This window comes from Equus quagga, chromosome 10 (genome assembly GCF_021613505.1).
Source record: "Equus quagga isolate Etosha38 chromosome 10, UCLA_HA_Equagga_1.0, whole genome shotgun sequence".
NCBI lineage: Eukaryota > Metazoa > Chordata > Mammalia > Perissodactyla > Equidae > Equus > Equus quagga.
The window spans coordinates 61,025,797-61,051,185 of NC_060276.1; the positions used below are offsets into that span (position 1 = coordinate 61,025,797).

Below are 25,389 nucleotides of genomic sequence, written 5' to 3' on the forward strand. Positions count from 1 at the left end.
AGACCCCTAGAATACTTTTAATGTTAAGGCAAGTGAGGGAAACCCAGTTTTCATTCCATTTGGTTCAAAGTACAAATACAGATATACAGAAGCTTATCTTCGTGTGTCAAGAGTCAAGGCCACACATTACAGAGATGAAGGAAGTCAGGGATATTATGTTCATAATAGTAGTGCAAATAATACACACTTTAAACTTGTAGAGGATTTTAGGGTTTATAAAGTTTGCCATTGTGCTCTCAAGGCTCTATTTGATCTGTCTTCTGACTTCTACTCCAATTTTATCTCAAGTTATTCATTTTGCTCCAGCCACATCAGGGATCGCCTGTATTCCTCAAATATGTCGAGCTCATTTCTTCCTCTAGATCTTTGCAGCTGCTGTTCCTCTGCCTGAAATATTCTTTTTCTTGCATGTCATCTACCTGGTTTTCTTTCTTTCCTTCAGGACTAAGCTTAATTATCACCACCACAGTGGGACATTTCTTGACCACACTATCTAAACTAAGTCTCTTATGCTCTCACACTAAACCCTATCCTCTTCTTTCACAGCACTTATCACAAGTTGTAATTATATATTTATTTATGTGTTTACTTCTTTAATATTTGCATTTTCAATCAGAATGTAAGCTTAATGAAAGTAGGGGCTATGTTCACTGCTGAATTCCCAGGGTCTAGCATGGAACCAAGCACAGAGAAAATGCTCAAAATATACTTGACGAATGAATATATAGGTACCTATTCATTAAAACAACCTCGGAATAGGTAGAACAAATACCAGTATACTCATTTTCTAGTTGAGGTCACTGATGTTCACAGAAATGAGGGGACCTATAACATAGCTATGAATGGTGGAACTAAAACTCAACCTCTGAACTTCCTACTCCAAATCCAGTGTACTTTCCACTACACCACATGTGTAGAAACTCCCTAATTACTAGTAACTCCATGTCATTTAATCATTGACACTTCCTCCATAGCCTCTGGAAATGAATTCTAGGCAGCAGAGATGAATATGCATCACAGACTTCCCTAAAAAAGAGTTACCCAATTATCTGTGTTCTTTTCAAAAGAGAACTGACATTGCATCCAGGACACTCAGGATTCCCAAACTTAAGTAATAGTTAGTCTTAAAACCTCTAAGTGCTATATGTAACTATATGTATATATATGTAACTTATAAGCTCACAATTAATGTCATTCAGTTGAACAAAAGAAGTTATATACTCAAAACATATGAATAAAGTGGATTGACTATACACTATGGTTTAAAATGGACTGTTATTGTAAACACATTAATATTAACTACCACTAGGAAAGGTCTATACATACTTATGTGCAATCTCTGTAATCATTATTTTCTAAAGCCCTAGTATCTAAAACTCTCTGCTTAGTGAAATATATGAGAGAACATGAAGCTACATTATCACAGTTTATTTTGTAATAACTTCTGTAAATTGCTAGAGAGTGCAGAAATCCAAGAAATGAGTGAAGTATGTTATCATGTGGGTTAATACTCCAGGCATTAGTTCACCATTCATTTTACTCAGCCCCTTCTTGCCTTAGACTATTTAACAACATATTGAGCTTATAAGAACTAAAAAAAAAAAAAAACAAATTTTTTTTAAATTCCATGATTTAAAGACTAATTACAGGTAAAAGGCTATTATTACTTAAAGCTTAAAAAGCAAATGAAATCATTGTGCCTTTTAGATACTTATCAAGACAGCAAGTAAAAAATAATTCACTTCTAAAGCAAAAGTAAAAACACAAGACAACTAGTTTTCTATAGGCTAGGGAGCTGTCAACAGTCCCATCTGATAGTTTGTTCAAGAATTTTTGTGCATTCTTCACATAGACTCAAGCCCCGAGGGTTTCGCAAGCAATGAGACAGGCTCTCTGTTCTGAAATAGACCCACCAGAGTAAGTGCATATGGTGGTGAGAAATGTACAGAAGAGAAAATTTCGGTTATTTTTAAGTAGAAAAATAAAATGGAATTCACAAACGAGACATTATTTGATTGCTGGTGATCTTCTGATCAAAATAAAATGCAGCAGTTTTAAATTCATGAAGTAACTTAAAAATTTGTACCATGTTTCTCAGTGGTGTGGGATCTAACAACCAATTAACCAACATTTGGCCTCTGGTATTCTATTTTTCACAATGATACCATTGTTGTGAGAAGCCCAAAGCATTTATTTTGGGTACAACTTCACAAATCTCCTCAGGACAGGCTTAAAAGGTCTGTAATACAGGCAAGGTTAAGCCCAGGTTTACCTAAGAGGAACAAAAGCAGGACAGAGTTAAATGAATTGGCCAAGAATACAAAACATATAAATAGAAGAGTGGGGGATTTCATTAATTTCCTATTGTCATAATAACAAATTACCAGAAATGTACTAGCTTAAAACAACAGAGATTTATTCACTGATAGGTCTGGGGGTCAGAGTTTGAAATTAGTCTCATGGGCTAAAATCAACATGGTAGCCGGACTGGTTTCTTCTGAGGGCTCTAGGGGGGATTCCGTTTTCCTCGCCTCTTCTAGTTTCTAGAGACCACTTGCAGTTATTGGTTTGTGAGCCCTTCCTTGCATCACTCCAACCTCTTATTTCCACCATCATATCTCTTACTTCCCCTTCTGTCATGAAATTTTCCTCTGCCTCCCTCTTATATGACCTTTGTAATTACATTTAAGGCCCACCTAAATAATCCAGGATAACCTCTCCTTCTCAAGATCCTTAAGTTAATCATACCGGCAAAGTCTCTTTTGCCAATAAGGTAACATTGACGGGTTCTACAGATTAGGACCTAGATATCTTTGGGAGCTATTATTCAGCCTACCTCAGGAATAAAACCAAATGTAAACACATTCATGATTCAGCCACTAAGCCAAGGGTGACTGACCCATAGCCATATGGCTGCTGTGGGTTGTTATTGGTTTTCTGTGTGAATCTGGGATTTACTCAAAAGAAATAACTCATTGTCTGTCTGTCTCTCTGTCTGTCTGTCACTCACACATTGTTAAGACAGATTATTGATGTTGTGACTTAAAATAAAAGTGTTCTTTCAAAAAACATACAATAATAATGAAAATATAAAGAAGTACTCGTGTCAATTTGCAAGAAGGCAAAACATTTTCATACTAAAAAAATTAAATTTTGTTAAGTCCTAGCTTGAAGATGGCCATTTATCAGTAGACCAAGATGCAGAGTAAAAGCCAGACCTTTATACCAAAAAGTGAAAAGGATGGTTGGCAATTATCTAGTAAGTTCAAGTATTGCAAATTAAAAAAATCTAGGTAAATCAGATAATTCCTTATCCCTACCTCACCCCATCCCACACTAAAAATATCTTTACTTGCATAAATTAATTCTGGAAATTCCATATGAATTACAAAGATTAGTTTTGACACCAGCAATTTATGTAAAACTGTGTCTGTTCTCCCAGCGAGCGATGTTACTAGTGAGCTGTGTGATCCTGATCAAGTCCCTTCGGCCTTCTGAAACTCAGTTTTATGTGTGAAATGAGTTTATAAATAACTAAATTTAAAGTTCCTTTCAGATTAAAGGTTATTACTATGAATGACATAAATCGCTACCTAGATCTTATTATAGTGAAATACAGCACAATCTAAAAATACTCATTTAAACCAGCAAAATTCTAATCATCACTCTGCTACTACTTCTTTAAGAATGCCAGAACTAGTCATTTAATATCATCACATCCTTGTTTTCTGCCATTAACTGACGCTTAACAACTTTCATATAAATTAAATATCTCATTGCTTATTATCTTCATGAAGTTTTGAGAATAAGCCAATTATTATATAGCATGTTAATTGCCTTTAATATGAGAGATGGCTTATTTGCTTATTCATAAAGATCTTAGGCATAGAAAAGCAGGGAGACTTGCTTAAAATCTCTCTTGAGGAAGAAAAACTTTGGGATTAGATCTCAAGATAGCCCTGTGTTTGGTTCCTTCTGCCAAACTGTCTCTATAACTATCTATATTATATAGTCAGAAAGTGTTCATATGGAGATTGAGTTATACTGACAATTCATAACATACTGACTCTGTCCAAAGTGATGTGTCTCTCTCAACAAAACAAGCAGACAGATACAATCCCTGTGATGCCAGATTAGATATTGCAGGGTTCTGATCACAGTCCCAAATAGACAACTGCAAAATGAACGAATCATTGGAAAAATGCTCAACTGATACCTACAGGAATCTTATTCTGCCTCTTCAATACTGGCAACATTCTAGAACCTCCTATTTTCAATTTTCTATACATGTCAAGGGAAACCAACACTATTTAATTGGAATACTAGTATATTAGCTTCTCTAACAAATTACCATAAATTTAGTGGCTTAAAATAACACAAATTTATTATCTTAAATGTCTGGAGGTCAGAAGTCCAACACGTCTCAGTGGGCCAAAAGCAAGATGTTGGCAGGGTTGTATTCTATTCTGGAGTCTATAGGGAGGAGAGAATCTGTTTTGTTGCTTTTTCCACCTTCTACAGGCTGTCCGCATTCCTTGGTTCATGGCCCTTTCTTCCATTTTCAAGCCAGAAATGACTGTCAAATTGTTCTCATATGGCATCCATCCGACACTGACTCTCTTCTCCATCTTCCACTTATAATGAACCTTGTGATGACATCAGTACCTACTGGATAATCCAAGATAGCCTCTCCTCTCAAGATCTTTTGTTTAATCACATTTGCACAAGTCCCTTTTGCCATGTAAGGTAACACAGGCACAGGTTCCAGGGGTTAGAATATGGACATCTTTGGGAGGCCATTACTCTGTCTACCATAACCAGCTCTAATACTAATAATTAACCCACTGTGATGGTACATACGTATTCACCTGTGTAAATTCACCTAGCGAATTCATTCAGTGAATGTAGCCGTAGTAGTCCAATGATCATAAAAATGCCCCTCTTCAATTTGTCCTAATAGAAAATTAGGGATTTGAAAATCACTTTTCCACTTAATTACAAAACAAAAGTACAGCTTTTATCTCTATCACAACATTTATTCCAGGTAACATTGTCATCAGAGTCTTACCAGTCACAAGGAGTCCAAACACACCATTCATCCTAATACACTTTTATTAAAATTTATTGAATTTCTCAGAAATGTAACTATATATATATCTCCAAGATTTCATTGAAGACTTACACTAAAGGCTTCAGGATTAAAAAATTTTTTCAATCATTAGTCAGGCTCAAATTAGAAGGTGGTAGACAGGATGGTAAATGACATAAAATATATGCATCATATGGAATATTTGAAAGAACTAGCAATACTCAGTCTGGAGACAGACATCCAAAAATTATCTTCAGAAAACTGCGAGGAGGCATGACAGAGGTCTTACCTTAGGTGAAGGGTTCTGATAACAAGGAGAAGATCTACTTCCAAATACAAAAATCCAAACCACTGGGTAGAGGTTACAACAAACCACATTTTGGCTTAATTTAAAATTCTTTTTAATAACTAAAGTTACCTAACAATGAAGCGACCTATTCAAAGAATTACTAGAAGTTGTATTTACTAACTTAGTAGTTAACAGTAGTAGTTAGTAGCTAGTAGTAGAAGTTAACCAGAGTTGTCTAACAATGGAACAGTCTATTTGAAGAATTACTATAAGTATCAATGGAGAAAGTCAGTATTTAAAAGGCTGTGAAAAAGAGAAGTTTGCATTGAATAAAACGTTAGACATATTAGTCTATAGGTCCAGTTCACCTAGAAGATTCTATGGGTCTATAAATAGACTTCACCAATAGATACAATTCCTTCCATTAAAAATCTTACACTAATGCAGCAACACTTTATTAACGCAGCAACATTATTAAGAAAAGTAAAGCGATCAACAAGCAATTACTGAACATCTCTTATGGGCTAGGGATTGAAGACATATATGATATAATCCCTATCCTCAAAGAGTTTAATGGAGTGATCAGAACATGGTCACAAAAAGACAACTGACAATATGATGAACATCCCTCATGAATCATAAACAATAAGTGCTAAAGGAATAGAGGTAGAGAGAACTGTCTTACTTTAAGTAGCCAGGAAAGACTTCACTAGTGAGGAGGAAGAAGGAGTAAGACCAGGGCCTGTGGAATGGGAGAAGAAGAATAACTTCGGTGGAGGAAACACTGGGAACAAAGGAACCGAGGTGAGGAAATAATTCGCACATGAAGGAAGTAGTAAGCCCAGATGTTTTGACCAAAGAGTGCCTCTAGTGCAGTACTTACCACTGATGGCACAGAAGAAGATTTTTAGTACATGAATGAAGATGTTTATTTAATTTTACATGTTTATATTAATGAGCAATAGAAAAAAACAGAATTAGCACATCAAATCCACGATTTCATAGACACTACTTTTTGGGATAAATCAAGTGCTTTATTCGTGCATGCATTTATTCATTCATCCACTAATTCCATAAGCATGTGTTCATTACATACTTTCTGGGGACTAGGCACTGTGCTACAGTTGGAGAACACAACAGAGATGAACAAAACAAGGTCCCTAACCCGAAGGAGTTCACAGTCTAGTGGGGAAGACATCTATAAACAATACAATATGCAGTGATACTAAAATATGCACAAAGTGTTACTGGATTATAAAAAGACACTTAACCTACATTGAGGGTATTTTCCAGAGAAAATTAAAGTATATTTAGGAAGGTTAATATGGCGATTCTAGGTGGAATGGATTGCAGAGGGAGAGACAATTGAGAGGATGGTTGAATTTTCTCCAAATAAAAGATAAAGTATGAATTTAACTCAGCTTAGATTTAGACTGTAGTTCTCAGAAATATATACATTATCAAATGGGTGCTGAGATTCCTAAGTCATGCCCTCCTATTACTCAAGTTTAACATTATCAGTGTAACCCCATTCACTATGGAATAAAACCTTTCATAGGAGCAAAAGTTCAGCTAATGTTTACAAATCCGTAAGTTTCACTAAAGAATATCCAAAAGAACACCGGGCTGAACATAGGTGTCTAAAAATCTGACAAAGGCCTAATTTTAAAAAGAAACTTCATTTTTTCAGAAGAAAAATTAATTTACTACCCACTGATAGGTTAAGATACAGCATTCCTCTTTCTGAGGCCTTGACTTTATTTACAGCATAATTGGTAGTGACCTATAATTTTGCTTAACAGCCCAACTAGGATCATTGTGTTTCCTTAGTCTTAATTATATAAAATTAATAGAATTGGTATTGAGAGTGGCAAAGCTTACCTCAGGCTTGAAGGGCTTTAAAAAAAAGCCTGGGTATTGAGTGAAATATAGTCTCTACCTGTACAAGGCTTTTATGAGGAAGTCAGCTTTACTTAGCTCTGCATATCATTCATCAGGTTATTATCAGATCCATTATCTTCTTTAGAAAAGACTGAAGCTGAGTCAGCTTCAAATTAGCAATCTCCAAAAAGAAACTACAATAACAACCCCCTCATAGTTTCTCTAATAACTTTTTAAAAGTCTGTATTCTCATTCCCAGAGTTGAGGAAAAAGAAGGAAATAGACTGTTGTCAAAAAAAAAAAGACTAAATAAAGGATGATTTTGGTCCTTTTATTATACTGTGTCAAAACACGAGGTTTAAAGAAAATATAATCAAATTATAAGGGAGGTTCAAAATAAGCTTCTTGTAAAAACATGAAGTTAGTAAATACAAACCACCTTAATCTCACAGATTAATTGTGACCTGAAATAATGTCTTCTAATATCTATTAATGATTCACTGTTAGTCTTGCCTCTAACTATGTGGTTTTGGGTTAAACACATAACCTGTATCTCAGCTTGTGTTCCTGATTCATAAACTGTACTTTGAAGAAGTCATATTTGAGGGATATACAGTAGGGTTTCACAAAATTTGTTTATAATATAGGATGGTCTCGAGACCGGAACCTACTGCAAATTTGCTTGAAATAGTTGAAAAATAGCCAAAGAGAGTAGATTTTTAATATTTTACAAATAAGTATAAGAGCTACTAACTAATAGTTTCAGAAGAAATGGAGGGTGAGGAGGAAATCATCCAAAAAGAGAAAGATCATTAATGAAAAGAATGTGATCATTTTCAGTAGCATAGGATTCTCTTTCTAGAACACAGTATTAAATATACAAAAGTCTTTATATGCTACAATTTCTAATTTGGAAATGTGAATGTCACAAGCAATATTATTAGCCTGTTTTCTCGAGTTGAAAGTCCTGTATGATCTTTCTTCATACCTTTTTCCTTGCTTAAAATATAACTTTTTTGGGACACAGCTTTTTACTAAACCTCACGCTCAACTAACTGCACATTACTGTGCATTATTACAACAGCATCGAAAAGAACCAGAGAGAGAGGAATGGGGGAAGGGTGAGGGGTAGAGAGAGAGAAACAACATAAGAATCTACAATATTTTTCCTTAAGAGAAGAGTTCATTTTCAATGGAAAAGGAATAACAGGTAGGACTCTCTTCTGTGCCATATTAGGATTTCAAAACAAAACAATGTGCTAAGGTTCTTGAAACCTAATCTTGGACTACTAAAAACAAACGCAAAATTCTAATTTATAATGGAAAATAGAAAGGGTATTCTGCCTTAACAGTTTTAACAAATTATTTTGGGCTGCTAATGGAAAAGAATTTTCATTCAAAGGAACTCAAAATACTTGTTATTAATCACATTTTTAAAAATCTAACATTCCTGGGAAGTAGGGATAAGGTCATTTCTTCTATTTTATAGAGGGGGAAAAAGCACAGAGATTAACCCATTATCCTAAGGCGTTTACTCCCAGATCCAGAGCTCCCTTGTTGATTAGTATACTAATGATGGAAAGGATTGCAAACAAATTACTATTAAACATTAAAGAGTCACAGTCTTCAGTTCAGAGTTCTAAAACAGCTGTGTTTTCTCTACTACAGCAAGCAGTATAATTCATAATTTTACAAGACAATATTTTTCTGGAAATTGAATTTTTTAAAGGCATTGCATTAGGTCTTACATTAGACATGCCATACAATTTTCTTCACTAATAACAAGATCAACTATCATAAATAAAAAATGCCAAAAACTTGGGCTTGAGGGATTTATTGATTTAAAAATGTTTAAAATGCTTATTTTGAGATTATACTTTAAATTCAATAAATCAAGAGTCTTACAGAATAACTAATATATGGGAATATTCCATTACGGCATCATCTGAAGTGTATTGATCTACAGCCATGAACAATACCCAGAACGCTTCCTAAAAAAGTAGAGGAACAGAAGAGAAGAAAATAAAATCATCAGACCTATTTTAAGCTTTCCAAAACAAGCTAGGTTGTAAGCTCTTTTAAGACAAAGACCTCGTGCCCTACAGAGGGGAATATTTTATCAGCAGGTTATTTAGAAAATATATGTTGAATTGATAACTGGTGGATCTCTATGTACTGTATAGTGCTTTACTTTCTTTGCTTCCATGGTTTCAAGAATCTGATCTCCCTCTTCGCTACACAAAAAGAGGTAAAAAAAAATATTCTTCATTGGTCACCCAGATTTCCACAATCTTAGTCCCAGAGTCTAGAACAACAAGGAATAGAAATTAGCACTGCAGCATACTACCAAGGGAGGTTGTACATTTCCTTCTTTGGAGAGTTTACTAAGAGAAAGTTGATTACAATCTTTCTGGGACAGTTCACAGGCAGTCCTTATGTGGATGGACTGGATGACCTCCTATGATCTCTTCTATCCAGATGCTTCTAATATTTTATTTTCAGTAAGTTTGATACTGATAAAAAAATGGAAGAAACCAAAAGCTATTATGTTTTTTAACAATTGAAAAGAAACTTCCAGTGTTATACTCTAGGTTTCTTAATAACAAGTGACATTAATCACAAAAAGATTAATTTTTCCCATGCCCTTTTTATCTAGATATGGTTGTTTTAGTCTCCCACTAAAGCACCATCATAAAAATCTGAAAGACATAATGCTATTTTAAGAACAATCTGGTACTAGGAGAAAATTTATCCACCAGAACAACAGGTCCCAAATGGATTTTGACGCTTATTAACTCTCAGTAATGAGGCAATCTTCTTCTTTTTTGTTGTTGTTGTTTTGAGGAAGATTAGCCCTGAGCTAACATCTGCCACCAATCCACCTCTCTTTGCTGAGGAAAGCTGGCCCTGAGCTAACATGCATGCCCATCTTCCCCTACTTTATATGTGAGACACCTGCCACAGCATGGCTCGTCAAGTGGTGCCATGTCCACACCCAGGATCCAAACCGGCGAACCTCAGGCTGCCGAAGCAGAATGTGCGAACTTAACTGCTGCACCACCAGGCTGGCCCCAGAGGCAACTATTTTTGACAGAGTTCAAATGTTGGGGGGGAGGAGAGTTAGAAATATGTTGGAAGCAGGAAGGAGAAGCTAAAATGATCTTTACTTATCTAATTATTTGGTGGAAACATAAAGAGAAATAATATTTCAGCACTTAAGCTCTTTGTCATATGCTTGACCAAAGTCAAACATGTTGAATAGCCCCCATACTGGAAAGTCTGGCTCAAGAGACGATCCTTAAATTTAATTACAGCAGTGGCATGAACTAAACCCAAAGTAAATAAAGCACATTGATATGCAGAACCCTGAACAAAACATTAAACCATACTTTTGGGAATCCTTTAATCTTTGGAAAAGAAGGAAAGAGCTAAGGAGAGTAGGAAAGGTTGAGACAAACATAAGACCTTTGCAGCGTTATAAATAAAGGAGTTAATGAACACACTTCAGATTTTTGTAAAGAATAAGCGTTTACACAAAAAATCAAGGCCAGGGTGATCCCAAGGTGAAGGGATTATAGAGAATTGTAAAAGGCATTCTTCAGATAATGAAAAAGGGGCCTCGCATCCTTTGTTCCAGAATCCCAAGGTAAGTGATAGAAATAGGCAATGAACTTGTCATCACTGCTACATTTGCCTTTAATAAGAGCTATATAATAATCACGCCTGTGCAAAATGTTCAAACGTAAGAAAGAGTGCAAATTGTGCTTAGGATCTACTTCCCACACGCTTCTCTAGTGAAACAGCAGGAAAACTGAGGAAAGTTTGAATTTAACTAATAAACTATCACTGTTTTCAGAATAGTTATTCAAGGAAATCACTGTCAGGGTGACTGGAAGGGGTGGACAAAATACTTGGAGGCATTTGTTAGTGGGCAGGAGAATGCTGATTCCTGTGAGACAGGGTACCAACTTTCACACAAGAAGTCCATAAAGTACTTCTGCGTTTGAGCCTCTCATATATGCCTCTTTATTTGCAGACCATGTAAGTTAGTCCCCAAAATTGACACCCCCATACTCCCTCCCTTATTCTGGCTCAGGGAAGAGGCTGAGGAATCTTTATTCCTGGTCCTTTTTTGCCGTTGAGGACCTGAGTCCAGAGTCTAGCCTGGTGGGTGGCAATAAATATTTTCTGAATGAATGAATGAATGAATTTTGGGGTGAAAAGAAGAGAATCCCCAGCACCCCCTATAGATTCAGAATTGGCAGGGCCTATCCACATAATTTAGTAAAATTGTCCACTCCATGTAAGGCTCTACAGTTGAGCATCTCTGCCAAGTGTTTATATGGCATGTGTGTGGACATACACTATTAAGTTTGGTCAATGTAGAAGTATTAAACCAGAGCTCCATAAACTCTCTGATCTAGAATTTAATAATTTCATTTATATGGAGTCCCAAATTTCTAATTCCTTTCCATTTATGTTTCTTTGTCTGTTTTTCTTGAATTGCCTTCACCCAATCCCAAATCAGCCCAGAAATCGTTAAGGTATCGATATCGGCCTACTGACCTTCCAACTTTATATTCTTTCTAGTTTCCTGGAAGCTAGATTAAAATTGGGGAGCACGGGACTAAATGTAAAAGACTAAATTGAAAAATAACAGACAAATTGTACTTTCTTATGACTGAAATAATCCACCTCATAGTAAGAAGTTAAAGTGTAGAGAGTAATATTTTCTAAAGAGTCAAACTTGTCTTTACTGAAGTTTGGCAAGTGGGGTAATGTAAATTTCCAGCTGTTCTTTATAATTTCTATAAGAACTTCAACTTTTCTGCATATCCTCTTACAAGGGTAATTTAAATTTATCACTAAAAATAAATATATTTTGCTACATTGTCAACGTAGATTTTATATGGTAACTCAAATTAGCAAAGGCTTTTATAACTTAAAGACAATGCTTTCTGAAGTAATTTGGATTTTTCTTGATAAAAAGTGCTCACTGGACATTTTCAAGTAGAAATAATATAAAGATGTTTATTTGGTTTCATTGTTCTCTAATCACAAATATTCATCTTCTCTCTCTGTCATAATTTCCAAAATATTAACTCTATAATATTTCAACCACAAGTCATTGAGTTACTTTAAACTTGATTCTACAGTGAAACAAAAAATCAGCAGTGTTCTAATAAATCTAGGCTGAGGAAACTGACAAATAGGATTTTTCAAGGCAAAATCCCAGCTCACTTAGTTTTGTGCTTTTTAAATAACTCTAGAATAATGTCATTTTAATTCTTTTCAGCTATCTTCCTTCTTTCCTTTCACCAAACTGCTCAAATATTAGTCTACGTACTCACCTCTTCCTCATATGCACCACATTTCTCAAAGCTTCGCAATCAGGCTGCTGTCCTCACCATTCCACTGAAACTGCTATTTCCAAGGTCACCAATAATTTCCTTATTTTGAATTGAACAGCCTTTTAAAATCACTTTTTATGATTTCTGTATGGCACCAGCAACAATGCTCACCCTTCTTGAAAACTCTTTCCCTGCCCTTGCTTCCATGCAAGGACACTACTCTGATCTCTCTTAATGAATCTTCCTGTTTCCTTCTGCAGCTGCTTCCTTTCACATCATCCTAAACATGAACATTCACCAAAGTCCTGTCTTTGTTCACAGCCCTCTTCTCATCTGACTCTATAATTCCTCCCTCCATGTGAGCTCATTCTTTCCTATGGTTTCAAGCACCTCTTTGTCAATGACTCCCAAATCTACTCTCCAGACACCATCTTTCCCAAGTTCTAGTCATGCATTTCCCACTAGTAACTGCACATCTCCATTCGGATGACCTGTTTACACTTGAATTTAAACAAGTCATGCATTCATCCATCAACAAATATTTATTTAGAAACTCATCACAAATAAGTATATTCTGGGCAGTAAGAAGCTCATGGTCTGGTGGAAAGTAAATAAGTTGTCGATATCACTGTTGAATTTTGAAATAGTACTAGTCTAAAGTAGAGCTCTACAAAGTACTTTAATTATGACAGGTCCATCAGTATGAGAGGAGGAAAGCTAGGACATAAACCGTAAAAACATTGGCTTAGCCTGAAAATCTGTTTTTTTATGTACAGAAATCTGCCTTACATGACATAAAGCAATTACTGTGGTAGAGACAATCTCTATACCTTGAGAAAATGTCAAAAAAGAAGTTTTAACGCTATTATACACAACATGCCACCTGTATTTTTATCATATGCTTTTACATAGAATAAGGATTCATCATTAATCATATGAAATGAAAATTCCTCCACATTTTTATTGAAACAAAATAGACACATATATTAATGTCTGCCATTTCAAGATCAAAGATTTCAAGAAATCTTATGACATCAAATGGTGGTCCTTTTTGCAAGTGTGGGTATAGAAGTAGGTTATCTCACTAACTGGGAGATAATCTAACTGCTTTTCCTTATAATTGTTTGTTGGAGCAATCCATGTTTTGATAGCCCTAGGATTCAGATTTTGCTTTTTTCTCCCCCCAAAATCTTTTAACGTGAACTGTTGCACAATACGGTATCTAATTGTTGTACCAACAGCCCCTTTTTAGCTGTTCTCTATAGATTCCAAGCAATAAGATATTTATGCAATGTTTCCCTAGTTTTACACATTAACCTAGAAGTACAGTTCTAATACTTCTCTATCCAACCACATTATGCAGTAAAAAAAATCAAATTCATCTCTGGAAATGAGTGACTTTCAAAAAGTAATTAGATATTAATTTACAGTAAATCCATTTGGGCATCTAGACATAAATTATTTAGATAAGACTGTGTTAGATACTTTGTGTTCTAAAGCATCATATGGTACATAACTTTTCATGAAATCTAGAGTCACTGACTTTTGAAAGCACATACATGCCGTGTGGCTGGTGGGACCTCTCCCAAGCAGTCCTTGACATTTGGGCAGGGTAAGGTTCCCCTGGAATGTGTAGTTTTAGTTTCCAAAGTCAACCTTTTGGTAGAGTCAGACTAAATTCCAAGTAAGATATATACTCCTCTCTTAAGTACCCTATGCAGAGCCTGATCATAACCATATAATTTCTAAGGGGACACAAACACATGCCAAACAAAAATCATTCTTCAATGTCAACTTCAAAATGTAATCATAAGCCCTAATGCAACTGGACAATAAGTAAATGTTTAGTCACAGTTTCCTTATAATATTTTTGTACTTGCCTTTCAACAACCTCTTTTTTAAAAAATCACATAAATTCCAAGTCTGGCATGGAACTGGCACTATTCTGGACCTTGTCACACTTCCTTCTTATTCCCTTTAAAACTCACCAGGTGTTTGTCTTGTCACCTGCCTAACTCTCTATATCACCACTACTACCCGATTGTCCTGTCAACATTGCTCAGAAAATTTAAATTTAATACATTTATTCCTAAAATTTTACATAGAAATTCTCTGAAAAAGGTTCATCCCAACCTCTGCCTCTTTCAAGTTCAAAATATTTAGTTGACGCATAAGACCAATTATGTTTAAGTTTCTGAAAGTGTGAGATCAGATTTGATAATTTTCAGTAACGGATTTCCAATAATAACACTTGTATATGCTTTCTTTCATGATACTTTTCACTTTATGTCATTTATATTCTACTTGTGAGGGTGATAAAAAACAAAGAAAGGTTTAGTGACCTACTCAAATCACATAGGCAACAGCCAATAACACATACCTCATCCTAAAGCTATGTGCTCTAATTAAAAGCTTAAAATCCCTTCCAAAAACAGTCTTACCTTTTAGTTATATTGCCTTACGCAAGGTAATTTTCTTATACTGGGATAAAGGTACATGTTCTGCATTCTAACTAATAGTATATACTGAGCTATTATGACTTTACTTTCTGCTCTGAAGAATTCTATGTTCTCTACATGATGTAACAGGCCACTAGAATTATTATTGGTACTGCTACAGAACAATTAATTAAGAAGTACTTTTCATGATTTTCCAAGTTCATCAGAAAAGCAATTTTGCAATGACTTTTAAATTAGTTTCAGAGCCACATTCATAGTGGGTAATTAATAAATATCAATCAGAAGCAGAATAGTATAGGGACTAACATCATGCGTTCTGGAATCAGACAAACCTACAGAATACTTTGCTAGCTCTCTGACTCTGTTTCCCCTTCATAAAAATGTGCATATAAGAGTACTGATTTCATTGAGTTGCCACAAAATTTTAAAAATGTAATATATGTAAAGTCCTTACCGCTATACCTGGCATATTTTAAGTGCTTAACGAATGATAGCTCTTATTATTATCAACTAAAGCTGACAAACAACTTGCATAAGAAACTAAAGTGAGATGAATTATCATATTTTTAACATAATTACTAATTGTCTATGCTCGTCTTCCTTCTGAATCAAGTTTTAAATATCACACTGGATAGAATGGTTTCTGATATCATACAGTTAAAATATGTTACACTTATGATAAAACAAAGGGCTGAGTTGTGGTGGTGAAACAGACAAATTTTTCATGTTGTAACTGTTAACTGAGATAAATATTCTGTGGTATTTAAAAGGTGAAGTTCTATTTGTCTTGACTCACTGTTGGAAATCCCCTAAGCAATAATGTTTGGCTCCACTCCAACTCTGTGGTAGGGTCTCATTTCCAGAAAGGACTAAGCCAAAGGGACAGAATTCAAAGACCAGAGTGCAGAACCAGAATTTACAAGTTATAGCAGCACTGCCTTCCTGATGAATTTAGAAGATTTACAGAATCATAAAAAGCTATCTTTTAATTACGTTTGTCTATAGCCACACGGAAAACCTTTTCAGGGAAGAGAATCAACATCATAAAAAATCAGTATGTGGCACAAATGCTATTTAAAACCATGCCCTTGGTTAGGCAATTTGACAAAAAAAGAAATAAATTGTATATGGAAATGGTACTTCTAACCTCCCTATCTCCCCCACTCCTAGTTTACTCTCACATGCAGATTATGAAGGAAGGCACATTTGCCTGGTAGGCCTCATCCAGTCTTTTCCTTTCTTTTCAGGCATCATCCAGCCTTAAATGGCAATCTTACTCACATGATAAGATTTTAATGTACTATCGACATAATTTCTGTTCAATACCTATAGTCTAAAAGGATGTGTAAATAAAACAGTGCTTAGGAGTAGGTTCCAGAGTCAGAACAACCTGAGTTTTAATCTCAGTTCTGCTATTTGTAGCTCTTTGATCTTGAGCTACGTACCTAATGTTTCTGGATCTTAGAGATATTCCCTCCAATTACATGAAATGGATATAACAATAGTACTTACCTCACAGCATTTTTATAAGGATTAAACTAATTGTGATAACATACATAAAGCACTGGGCACAGTGCCTTACATATACGATGCATAAATAAATGTTAGCCTTTATTATTACTAGAGTCAAATCTTAATTAGTCATGGTAATGAAACAAAAATTCTAGTAACACCGACATTGAATACTTTTAAATATACCATCTTTGAATTTGTCGTGATATTTTTAAATTTACTTTTTCACTGATGTTCTGACAGTCTACAACACTTAAAACAAATTAATAAAGCCAAAATGTGAGGGAGTGGGTTAGAAAATAATCCCTTTGCTTAGAATTCTTCTCTACTGGCCAAGTGTAAAAAGTCAGCTTTGTCTCTCATATTAATAATAACAATCACCATAAATGAGCTACGCCTTCTCTCTAAATGTGTGTTTGTTTAATCTTGGTCTGGGTTAGAGGAAATAATTAAGTACTGGGTTTAAAAGGCCTCCTGGTGGGCTACAAAGTAGAAGTGAAAGCAAACAGATGGTCAGATAGTCACCAACATATTCTCAATCTGTTTGATTTTATCAGTAAGAAATGAAATTCAACATTCACCCTTGATAATTCAATTCAAGCAGAAAAAATTCCTGTACAAGATATATGTTTGACTGCACAATATATATTTTAGAAAACAACTTAGAGATTAACTACAGAGAATTAGAACATTCAACCTGATTGTGTCTGGGGCTTCAATTTATTTTTTTTTCCACGCCAACCCAGGGGGAGGATTGACTTTAAGGTCTATTGATCAAAACCTTTCCTCAATAGAGTAACTAATCTTCGAGCTAGAGATGAATCCATTTTATGCTTCTCTCCCACCAGATTATGAATCTTTCACTAAACTTCCACAATACATTCTTCCCTACAACCATTTGACTTCTAAGTACCTGTTTAAATGCTCAAGAATCATCATTATTGACAACTGTGTTTCCCAAGCCTCTTTAAGTTGGGCCAAATTATTCCAAAGACTTTGCCACTGTTGCTGTGAAATTCAGGAAGTCAGTCATCAAATACAAGGCACCAAGTTGAAGGAACTGATCTTGAGTTCCTGCATTTGCCATGTGAAAGCTGCCATTTCCCACTGTTGGGGGCATCCAAAAAGCACGTCCAGTCATCTGATGAACAGTTTCCGATTTTGCTCTTCTAAGTAGTTTATAAATACCTCTAAGCAGCAGTCAAACAAATCTTGGTAGCTATGACAAAGACTACAGCATACATCAAATCAATGTTTAGTTCATAAATACAGAGACAGAGCAGCAAAATACTCTGTCACTTAAGATGCAGTTACTTGAGAACCCTATAGTTGAAGAACTGTGGCTGGTTGTTCTATATCCATATTACAAAATGAAGAAAATACTGTAACTAGTGACTCATATTTTGGCAAAGTGTCCATTTTATTCACTTGTTTTTACAACTTGTGCACTGAATACTGCTACATAGGAAAATTATGTTTATTTCATTTAGTATATGGACAATTAAAGCTACAACTAGTTTATATTTTAGCAATCATTAAAGAGACCATTTTACCAAAGTTATTCCATAAATAAAACCCTTAGAAACCATCTACCACAATCTAAAATTTCTACACCAAGCACACCTAGGATGCAAAGAAGCCATGAAAAGGAGATTATTATGGATCTGAGGGAAAGAAGTATGGGAAGAAAACTCCCAAACCAGTTAAAATTCTTCAAGCTATCATCACTCTAGCAATTCTGATCAAAGGCCAATGTTTCTTTTTGTTAAAAGTCATTGAAATTTATTGTTATATAGGTTCTGTGCTTACTATCCCTTTTTCATTAAATGTAAATTCACAGGGCACTACAATCTCGAGAAGAAAAAAACATGGTGTATGCTACTGTGCTACAGCCAGTCAAGACATGCACGAACAGGCAGAAATCACATCCTACAGACAGATAACTTGGGAGTTGCATTCCTGCTAAATGGTTTCCATAAAAAGAAACAGTATTAAGACCTGAATTTTCACACCTTGACCTATAAAAGACCAGTTCCAAATATGCATGTCTTCTCTATCTCCCTGGCCTTGTGTGAATAATCATTTACCCTACTTACTGACATTCTCCTTTAGACATCCTATTCCTCCTCCACACTAGCTCCTCATTTTTCTATTCCCCTATATGTATATGCCCAGGCAATTCTTCCCCTTACAGGACTTACTCGTTTCCGTACCTCTCACATCTCGTGTTCACATTTATCTCCTTATGCCTCCTAGCTGTCATGCATCACTGGCAGGATGTATTCCTTGGTAGTTAAACACATGTTATTTGGATTCAAACAGTTTGTGTTGGATTCTGTGGCTTACTAGTTGTATGACCCTGAGAAAGCCGTTTAACCTTGATGAACCTGTAATTCCTTATCCTAAAAATAAAGATAATCACAGTACCTAATTCATAGGACTAGAAATTGTCAAGAAAAAATGAGATAGTACCTGACACACTTAAGTGTTTCTACTAACTATCATTATTATGGCTACTATCAAGAAATCCCTTGCAAAAACCAACATACTTGCTTTCATTTCTAAACTTTTGAGAAGCAAGTGCTACTCCTCTGAATTGGGGCAGAGTTGAGCACAAAGTTTGAAAACTTTTTTTTGCTTTTTAATCGGCCTATGGAGGAAAGGGAGACTTGCGGCAGAATAAATTAAAATCATCTTGCAATTATCACAGATCCTCCTCTACCCAATAAAACATCTAACATTGGTTATTTTTATGACAATCATTAGAGTGAATGAAAACAGTCAGGGATTACCAGTCCAAAACCAAAACCTTCTTAAAATATTCTTCAGACACTCAGTCACTTATAGGAGTATCTCATTTTGTACAATTGTTGGGTTCACATCAGGATGTTTGCTCCAAAATTTCTAAATCGTGTGTTAAAAACAGTATGGCAGTAAGCTTAAAGGAAAAGTCTTAGTATTGCAAACTGAAGAGTCTCCATTTGTGTTCTAAAGGAGCTCTTCCTGAATTAAACTCACTTTATACTGTTTTAGTATTATCTAAAATACTTTAAACTTATAATAAAACAAGAATTTATTTTGGCAATATGCAGTAGAATTTCTTTTTTTTTTTTTTTTTGAGGAAGATTAGCCCTGAGCTAACATCTGCTGCCAATCCTCCTCTTTTTGCTGAGGAAGACTGGCCCTGAGCTAACATTTGTGCCCATCTTCCTCTACTTTATATGTGGGATGCCTACCATAGCATGGCTTGCCAAGCGGTGCCATGTCCCCACCCAGGATCCGAACCGGCAAACCCCAGGCCACTGAAGCGGAATGTGCGAACTTAACCGCTGGGCCACTGGGCCAGCCCCTGCAGTAGAATTTTGATAACAGACTTATAAGAACTATAATTACTACAACAATAGACAAATCTCTAGTTAAGATTTAAGAAACTTAAATAAGAAAAAAACTGAAACAAATCACAAATACTATAAATATTTCCTATTTTCATAGTCTTCAACAATGGAGTCTAATAATGGGCATAAAAGGAGACAGTAGTCATTTTTAATGTTCTTAGGAACTCAAGTTTTAACAAAGAGAGAGGTGCAGTTGTTCTTACTTGAATAGAAATTCTGAAAGGAGTTTCCTGTTTAATCTGCTTTCGGGGGAGGAGTAGAAGAGGGAAAAAGCAAAGAATAAACAGCAGTATTGAAATGTGTATCACTCAAAGTGAAACTAACTTCCTGATCTGTTTAATCTAATTAGGGGTCTAACTAAGGTATTAAACTGGTCTTAAAAATTTTCCAATTTCTGTTTTGGACTTGAGACTAACCAAATATTACTTTGAAATATCAAAATGAATATATATGTAAACTAATAAGGCAAGAAACTCATAAAGTGAGGTTCAAAGGCAATATAAAAAGTCTTTTTTTCAACCTAAACTTGCTAAAAAAAATGAAAGGTTAAGTATTCTATTTCAAAACTATCTAAACACATCCACATATGGTGGGTGGTGAGAAGAAACAAGATTCAATGTTCTTGTAATTTCACATAAGCTTCAGTTCTATCCCAAATCATCTTCGGGGTAAAAAAACAAAAGAAAAACAAAAATACACAACAACAAGAACAAAAGCATGGAATAGCTGCTGTTCTAAAGCTCAGAAGAAGGAGGGAGTTCCTACACCCTACATCCTGAACCCACACATCTGCTCTTGCCACTGCTGGCTTTTCTCTTGAGTTTTAAAAAACAGAGACACTTTCATTTATCATGGATATACACTCGGCTTTCATTCCAGTTTATCCTATTGCTCCCCACAGCTGCTGAAAAATTGTTATTCTAAATCAACCAGCACACGAATGGGGGGAATGTCCTATAATTTGAAGAAGCAGCAATTCCAGTTGGCCACTACATAAGAAGCCACTTGCTGGTTCCCTTTCCAGGTCTCAATACTATATTTGAAGCAGTTTGGAACTGTTAGAAGCAAAATCTCTTGAAAAAGAAAAAAAGTCAAAATAAGGGACAATATGGAAGAAAAAAACAGGTCCCTTGTCACATTAAGTTTTTAAAAAAACCACAACTTTGTATCATTGTTCCCAACTTCCGCTCCCACTTTGCCAAGTTCTAACAGAATCTTTAGGCTGAAGGTAAACACCCTCTCCTACACACTCGAAAAATAACTGACTACAGGGGTCTCACTCTCTGAAAATAATCACAATGCCTTAGTAGGCCTCCACTCAATCGTCCTCAGTTAGAGCGTGTTTTACATTCTTTACAGATGTGCACTCCTGCCCCTTGTTTCAGTACCTAGAGCACATGTCAAATGTTCCATTCTTGAAACTCACCAGTGTGTGCTTTTACTTGATTTCTTTACATAACCCTAAAGACCCTATACCGCCATCTCCCATCTACCAAAACTCGGTAGCTTTCTTTTTCCTTCAAAGGAGAAATGTGGCCCTAACGTCATAAAGCAAACAAAGCTCAACTCCATTGAAAACGAAATCGATGCAACAAAGGGAAGAAAGGGAAGAAGGGGGGTGGGGTGGGAGATACGTGTTTCTTCCAAAGGAGAAGCTGCCAGACGAACTTCTGCAATTTAACGGTTCTGGGGCAGCAGCAGACTGAGGTGTAGGAAAACAAGAAAGGTGAGCTCCCCACCCTCCTTACCGCCGTGGAGCCAGAGGAAGATGCAATATACACACGGATCACCATCCTGGGAACAGCAACTGCGGTTGTTTGGGTCCTGAAACGGCTGGAGAGCAGCTGCAGCAAAGGCTGGAATCAAGCTAGGGGGCCGAACAGAGGTTGGAAGAGAAGGGTGGGGGAAGGTAGAAGGGGAACTCGCTGGAGCCCCGCCTCCTCCCGCGGCTGCTTTTACTGGGCTCAGAGCGCTGCAGTCCCAGCCCCAAACCCCGGAAGGCACGGGCTTATTTGCATCATTTCTAATTTTTTTAAATAGGGAATCTCGAATAGCACCGCGAGATCTGTTGAAACATTTAATTTTGACTATTCCCTCCCCGAGGAGAGAGGGAGAGGAGAAAGAAAAAGAGAAAGGGAACATTGAATTGAATTAGATTAGAATGAAAGACCTTTTCCGACGGAGTCTAAAAGTTGTACGCATAACTTCCTTCTCAGAAAGGTATGCAAATAAGGCAGAGCTTCCTTGAAAGAGGAAGCTCTGTTGAGTCCAGACGCTAGTAAGAAAGCCCATGCTCTCAAAGCTTTGTGCATTTTTAGACTCCTATTGTGTAGTGATTGTTCTCATGTTAGCTGGTGGCAGGAATTGTGCACTGAAGGACTGAACGATGCCACAGAGGTTTAAGAAAAGTTTCAGGTTTCCCTAAGCCCAGAAACGGCAGGATTAGTTTTCTTTTTGAGTTTTGCTTTTTGTTGAGATAGGGAATCCTGCTTCTGTGAGAATTCACAGGAGACCTGATTGACTGGCTGATTCCACAATGGAGGAAGAAATTGCAAACCAAAAAAATTGAAAATACAGTGTAAGAAAATGAATGATTTTTGTTTTGTTTGCTTTTTAACTGACTGAGGAAAGGGAGATTGGATCATATGTTGCAGGAGATGTTGAAATGGGGAAAGGAAAGAGCAAATAGTTATTTGTAGTTCTAGGGAAATGAGCAAACAATTGACCAGAGACAAATGTCCAGAGAGGGAGCATATACTTCAGAGTGTCTTTTCAAGTTCTCAGATTATGTGAAAATAACAGAAATAAGGAACTTGCCAGATGATAAGTGCAGAGAGGGAGTCAGTCACCTGTCCTACTTCTTTGCTTTTCTTTTGCATTTTGTCCTCCCTCTCCATTCTAGTGGTTTATCACCTTTGTATAGGTTCAATAACTGTAATAGCTTCCTAACTGCTCCCTGTTCACAGTTTGTCCCGTCTCCAATTTATGTGCTGCATACAACAACCTTGAGAGGTGGATATTATTACATTAGTTTTATAGAAGAAGAAACTGAGACTCAGGAAAAAAAGTAATTTTCCCAAAGTCATATAGCTAATAAATTCCAGAGTCAGGACTAGACCTCAAGTGCAACCAGCTCCAAAAGCCACCTTCTTAACCATCATTGTGACACACTGCCTGGAACAGAGAAAGTACTCAATAATTGTTAGCTGTTCTTCTTCCTAGAACATCGCTTTTGTATGTCACTAAAGACAACATAGCCTGAAATACTTAAGATAGCTCTCCACCGACTATCAAACAGAACCTAAATTATGTTTATAAGGAGCTCCGATCATAATCTGACCCTACACTATCTATACAGTCTTACCGTTGCTCCCCCAAACTGACTTCCCTGCATAATCATTGTTGATTCCCCACTGCAATCACCATACTTTTCCCCATTTTTATGCTTTTGCTCTTCCTGTCCGTTTCTTCACCTTTTCCTCACATCCTCATACCCTTTTCTGCCCTCTACATCTGTCCAAATCTCAAAATCTTTATACAAATGATCAGGCAGAACTAAGTCAGGGTGATCTAGCCACCTTCATCATTGTCAACATCAGGGTGACTTGTGCTTCCCAGCCCATAGGACAGGAAAATCTTCCTTCAGGTTTCGATTTAGCAAGGTGGGTATAATTTGCCATATACTAACATAGTCCAACATAATCAACATTTATTCTATGTGGACTTATAGTCTCTTTTGAATTGATGAAAAAAACAAAGAGAAAGAAAGAAAAATTCTTCTATTTATTCTTCATACTCACATGACAAAATTAATATCTCCATAGAACTGAACGGCAAGATTAGCAATGAGTTCAGTGGCTCTTATCTGGAACTTTCAGGAATGGGAAGATGATTCCTGATGTTTAATTTCTTTTAAATACAGATGTATTAATCTAAGTGAAAATTTCCCCAATAAATTGATATATCAACAAAGTCTGTTGGTTCTTATTAAAAGCACTTCAGATACATGGGGGACAGGCTTTACCAGTATTTTTATCCTAGAAATTAACATTATAGGTTATATTAGACTTGCTCCTTACTATATTCAACCATCCCTGGAATGTATATTCTAGAATAGTCATTTTTACTTCACTTATTCCTTCACAGAGCAGTCCTCAAAACCATGTGTTCATATAATTTGACTGGAAATGTTAAGACCTAATTAAAAGATGAATTAGAAGGTTTTCAAACAGTGTTTGTGACCTATTGCCATAGGAAATCTATTTATCAATCAAATGTTATTTTTCAAAAATTATAAAATAAGTGCATGCTGTGTGCAGAAAACTTAGCAAATACTGAAAAGAAAAAAATCACCCATACCCCCATATCTGAAGATAAGGACTTTGAATATATTGGTGTAAGCCCTTCCAGGCCTAGAAAAAGATAGATAGGTGAGGGTGGGTGTGAGTGGTTGAGAGAAGTGGCAGGAAGGAAAAGAGAGTGAATGTATTTTAAAAATGTATTTATCTAAGATATATACTGTTTTATAAATGGCTCCTTTTCACTTAGGAAATATGTTTTAAAATTTTCCCGTGTCAGAAAGTATTATTCTACATGATATTTAATAGTTTTACATGATTCTATTTTAAAGATGTATCAAAAGTTATTTAAACAATTCTGTTATTGAATATATTGCTTGTGTCCAATTATTCTATATTATAGTTAATGCTGCAACATATATTTATCAGTAAATCTTTGTCCATATCTCTAATAACTTCTTCAGGATAAATTCTCAGATGTGAAGTTGCTGGCAAACTGTATAGGCATTCCAGCCTATTGTTACAATGTTATAATTTGAGCCCATGTTATAATTTGCCATGATTTAGAGCAGAAATGAATGTTGATTTCATTGAAGAACTAGCTGATGTTATCCCAATCACAAGAATTGGGTTCTGGAGGTGTGAGGTGAGGCCTACGGCCATGGTTGTAGAGAACGTAGTCTAAGGGCAGTTCTTAGCAGGTTTTACTACCCTCACCTCCCTTATTGATTTTCCTAATGTAGGTCCCTAACATTCGACACTTTTCTGAGGTGGTAGGTAAGTTCCTACAAATATTTCCCTGCCCCATGTCCCCTTTGATGGACTAAGTGTTACCCGGGCCCCTGGCCCCATAAGACATTAACCACAACCCTGCTCAGAACAAGCCTAATGTGTTGTCTTTAGTTTACAGGAAACCACAAAGAGTGGAAAGAGGAGATGGCTGAGACATAGGTCAAGTACAATTAAAACTGAAGGGAAAATGGCAGTCTAACTTGACCTGACATAGACCCCGCAGCTCATTATACACTCATTGTAATACATTACCATGCTACATACACTCACCAGTGCCATGACAGTTTACAACTGCCACGGCAATGACAGGATATAACCAAAAA

The 25,389-nt window shown here is 36.0% G+C and overlaps 1 protein-coding gene across 1 annotated transcript in view; it reads right to left on the reverse strand.

Moving 5' to 3' along the window:
- The window catches only part of SH3BGRL (SH3 domain binding glutamate rich protein like), a 62,972-nt gene extending 41,017 nt beyond the window's left edge, over positions 1-21,955 (reverse strand). The window contains exon 1 of the mRNA XM_046673962.1: positions 21,725-21,955. Within this exon, the coding sequence (XP_046529918.1) occupies positions 21,725-21,769 (45 nt within the window). The 5' untranslated portion in view covers positions 21,770-21,955. The remainder of the gene's footprint in view (positions 1-21,724) is intronic.
- Positions 21,956-25,389: the final 3,434 nt, after the last annotated feature.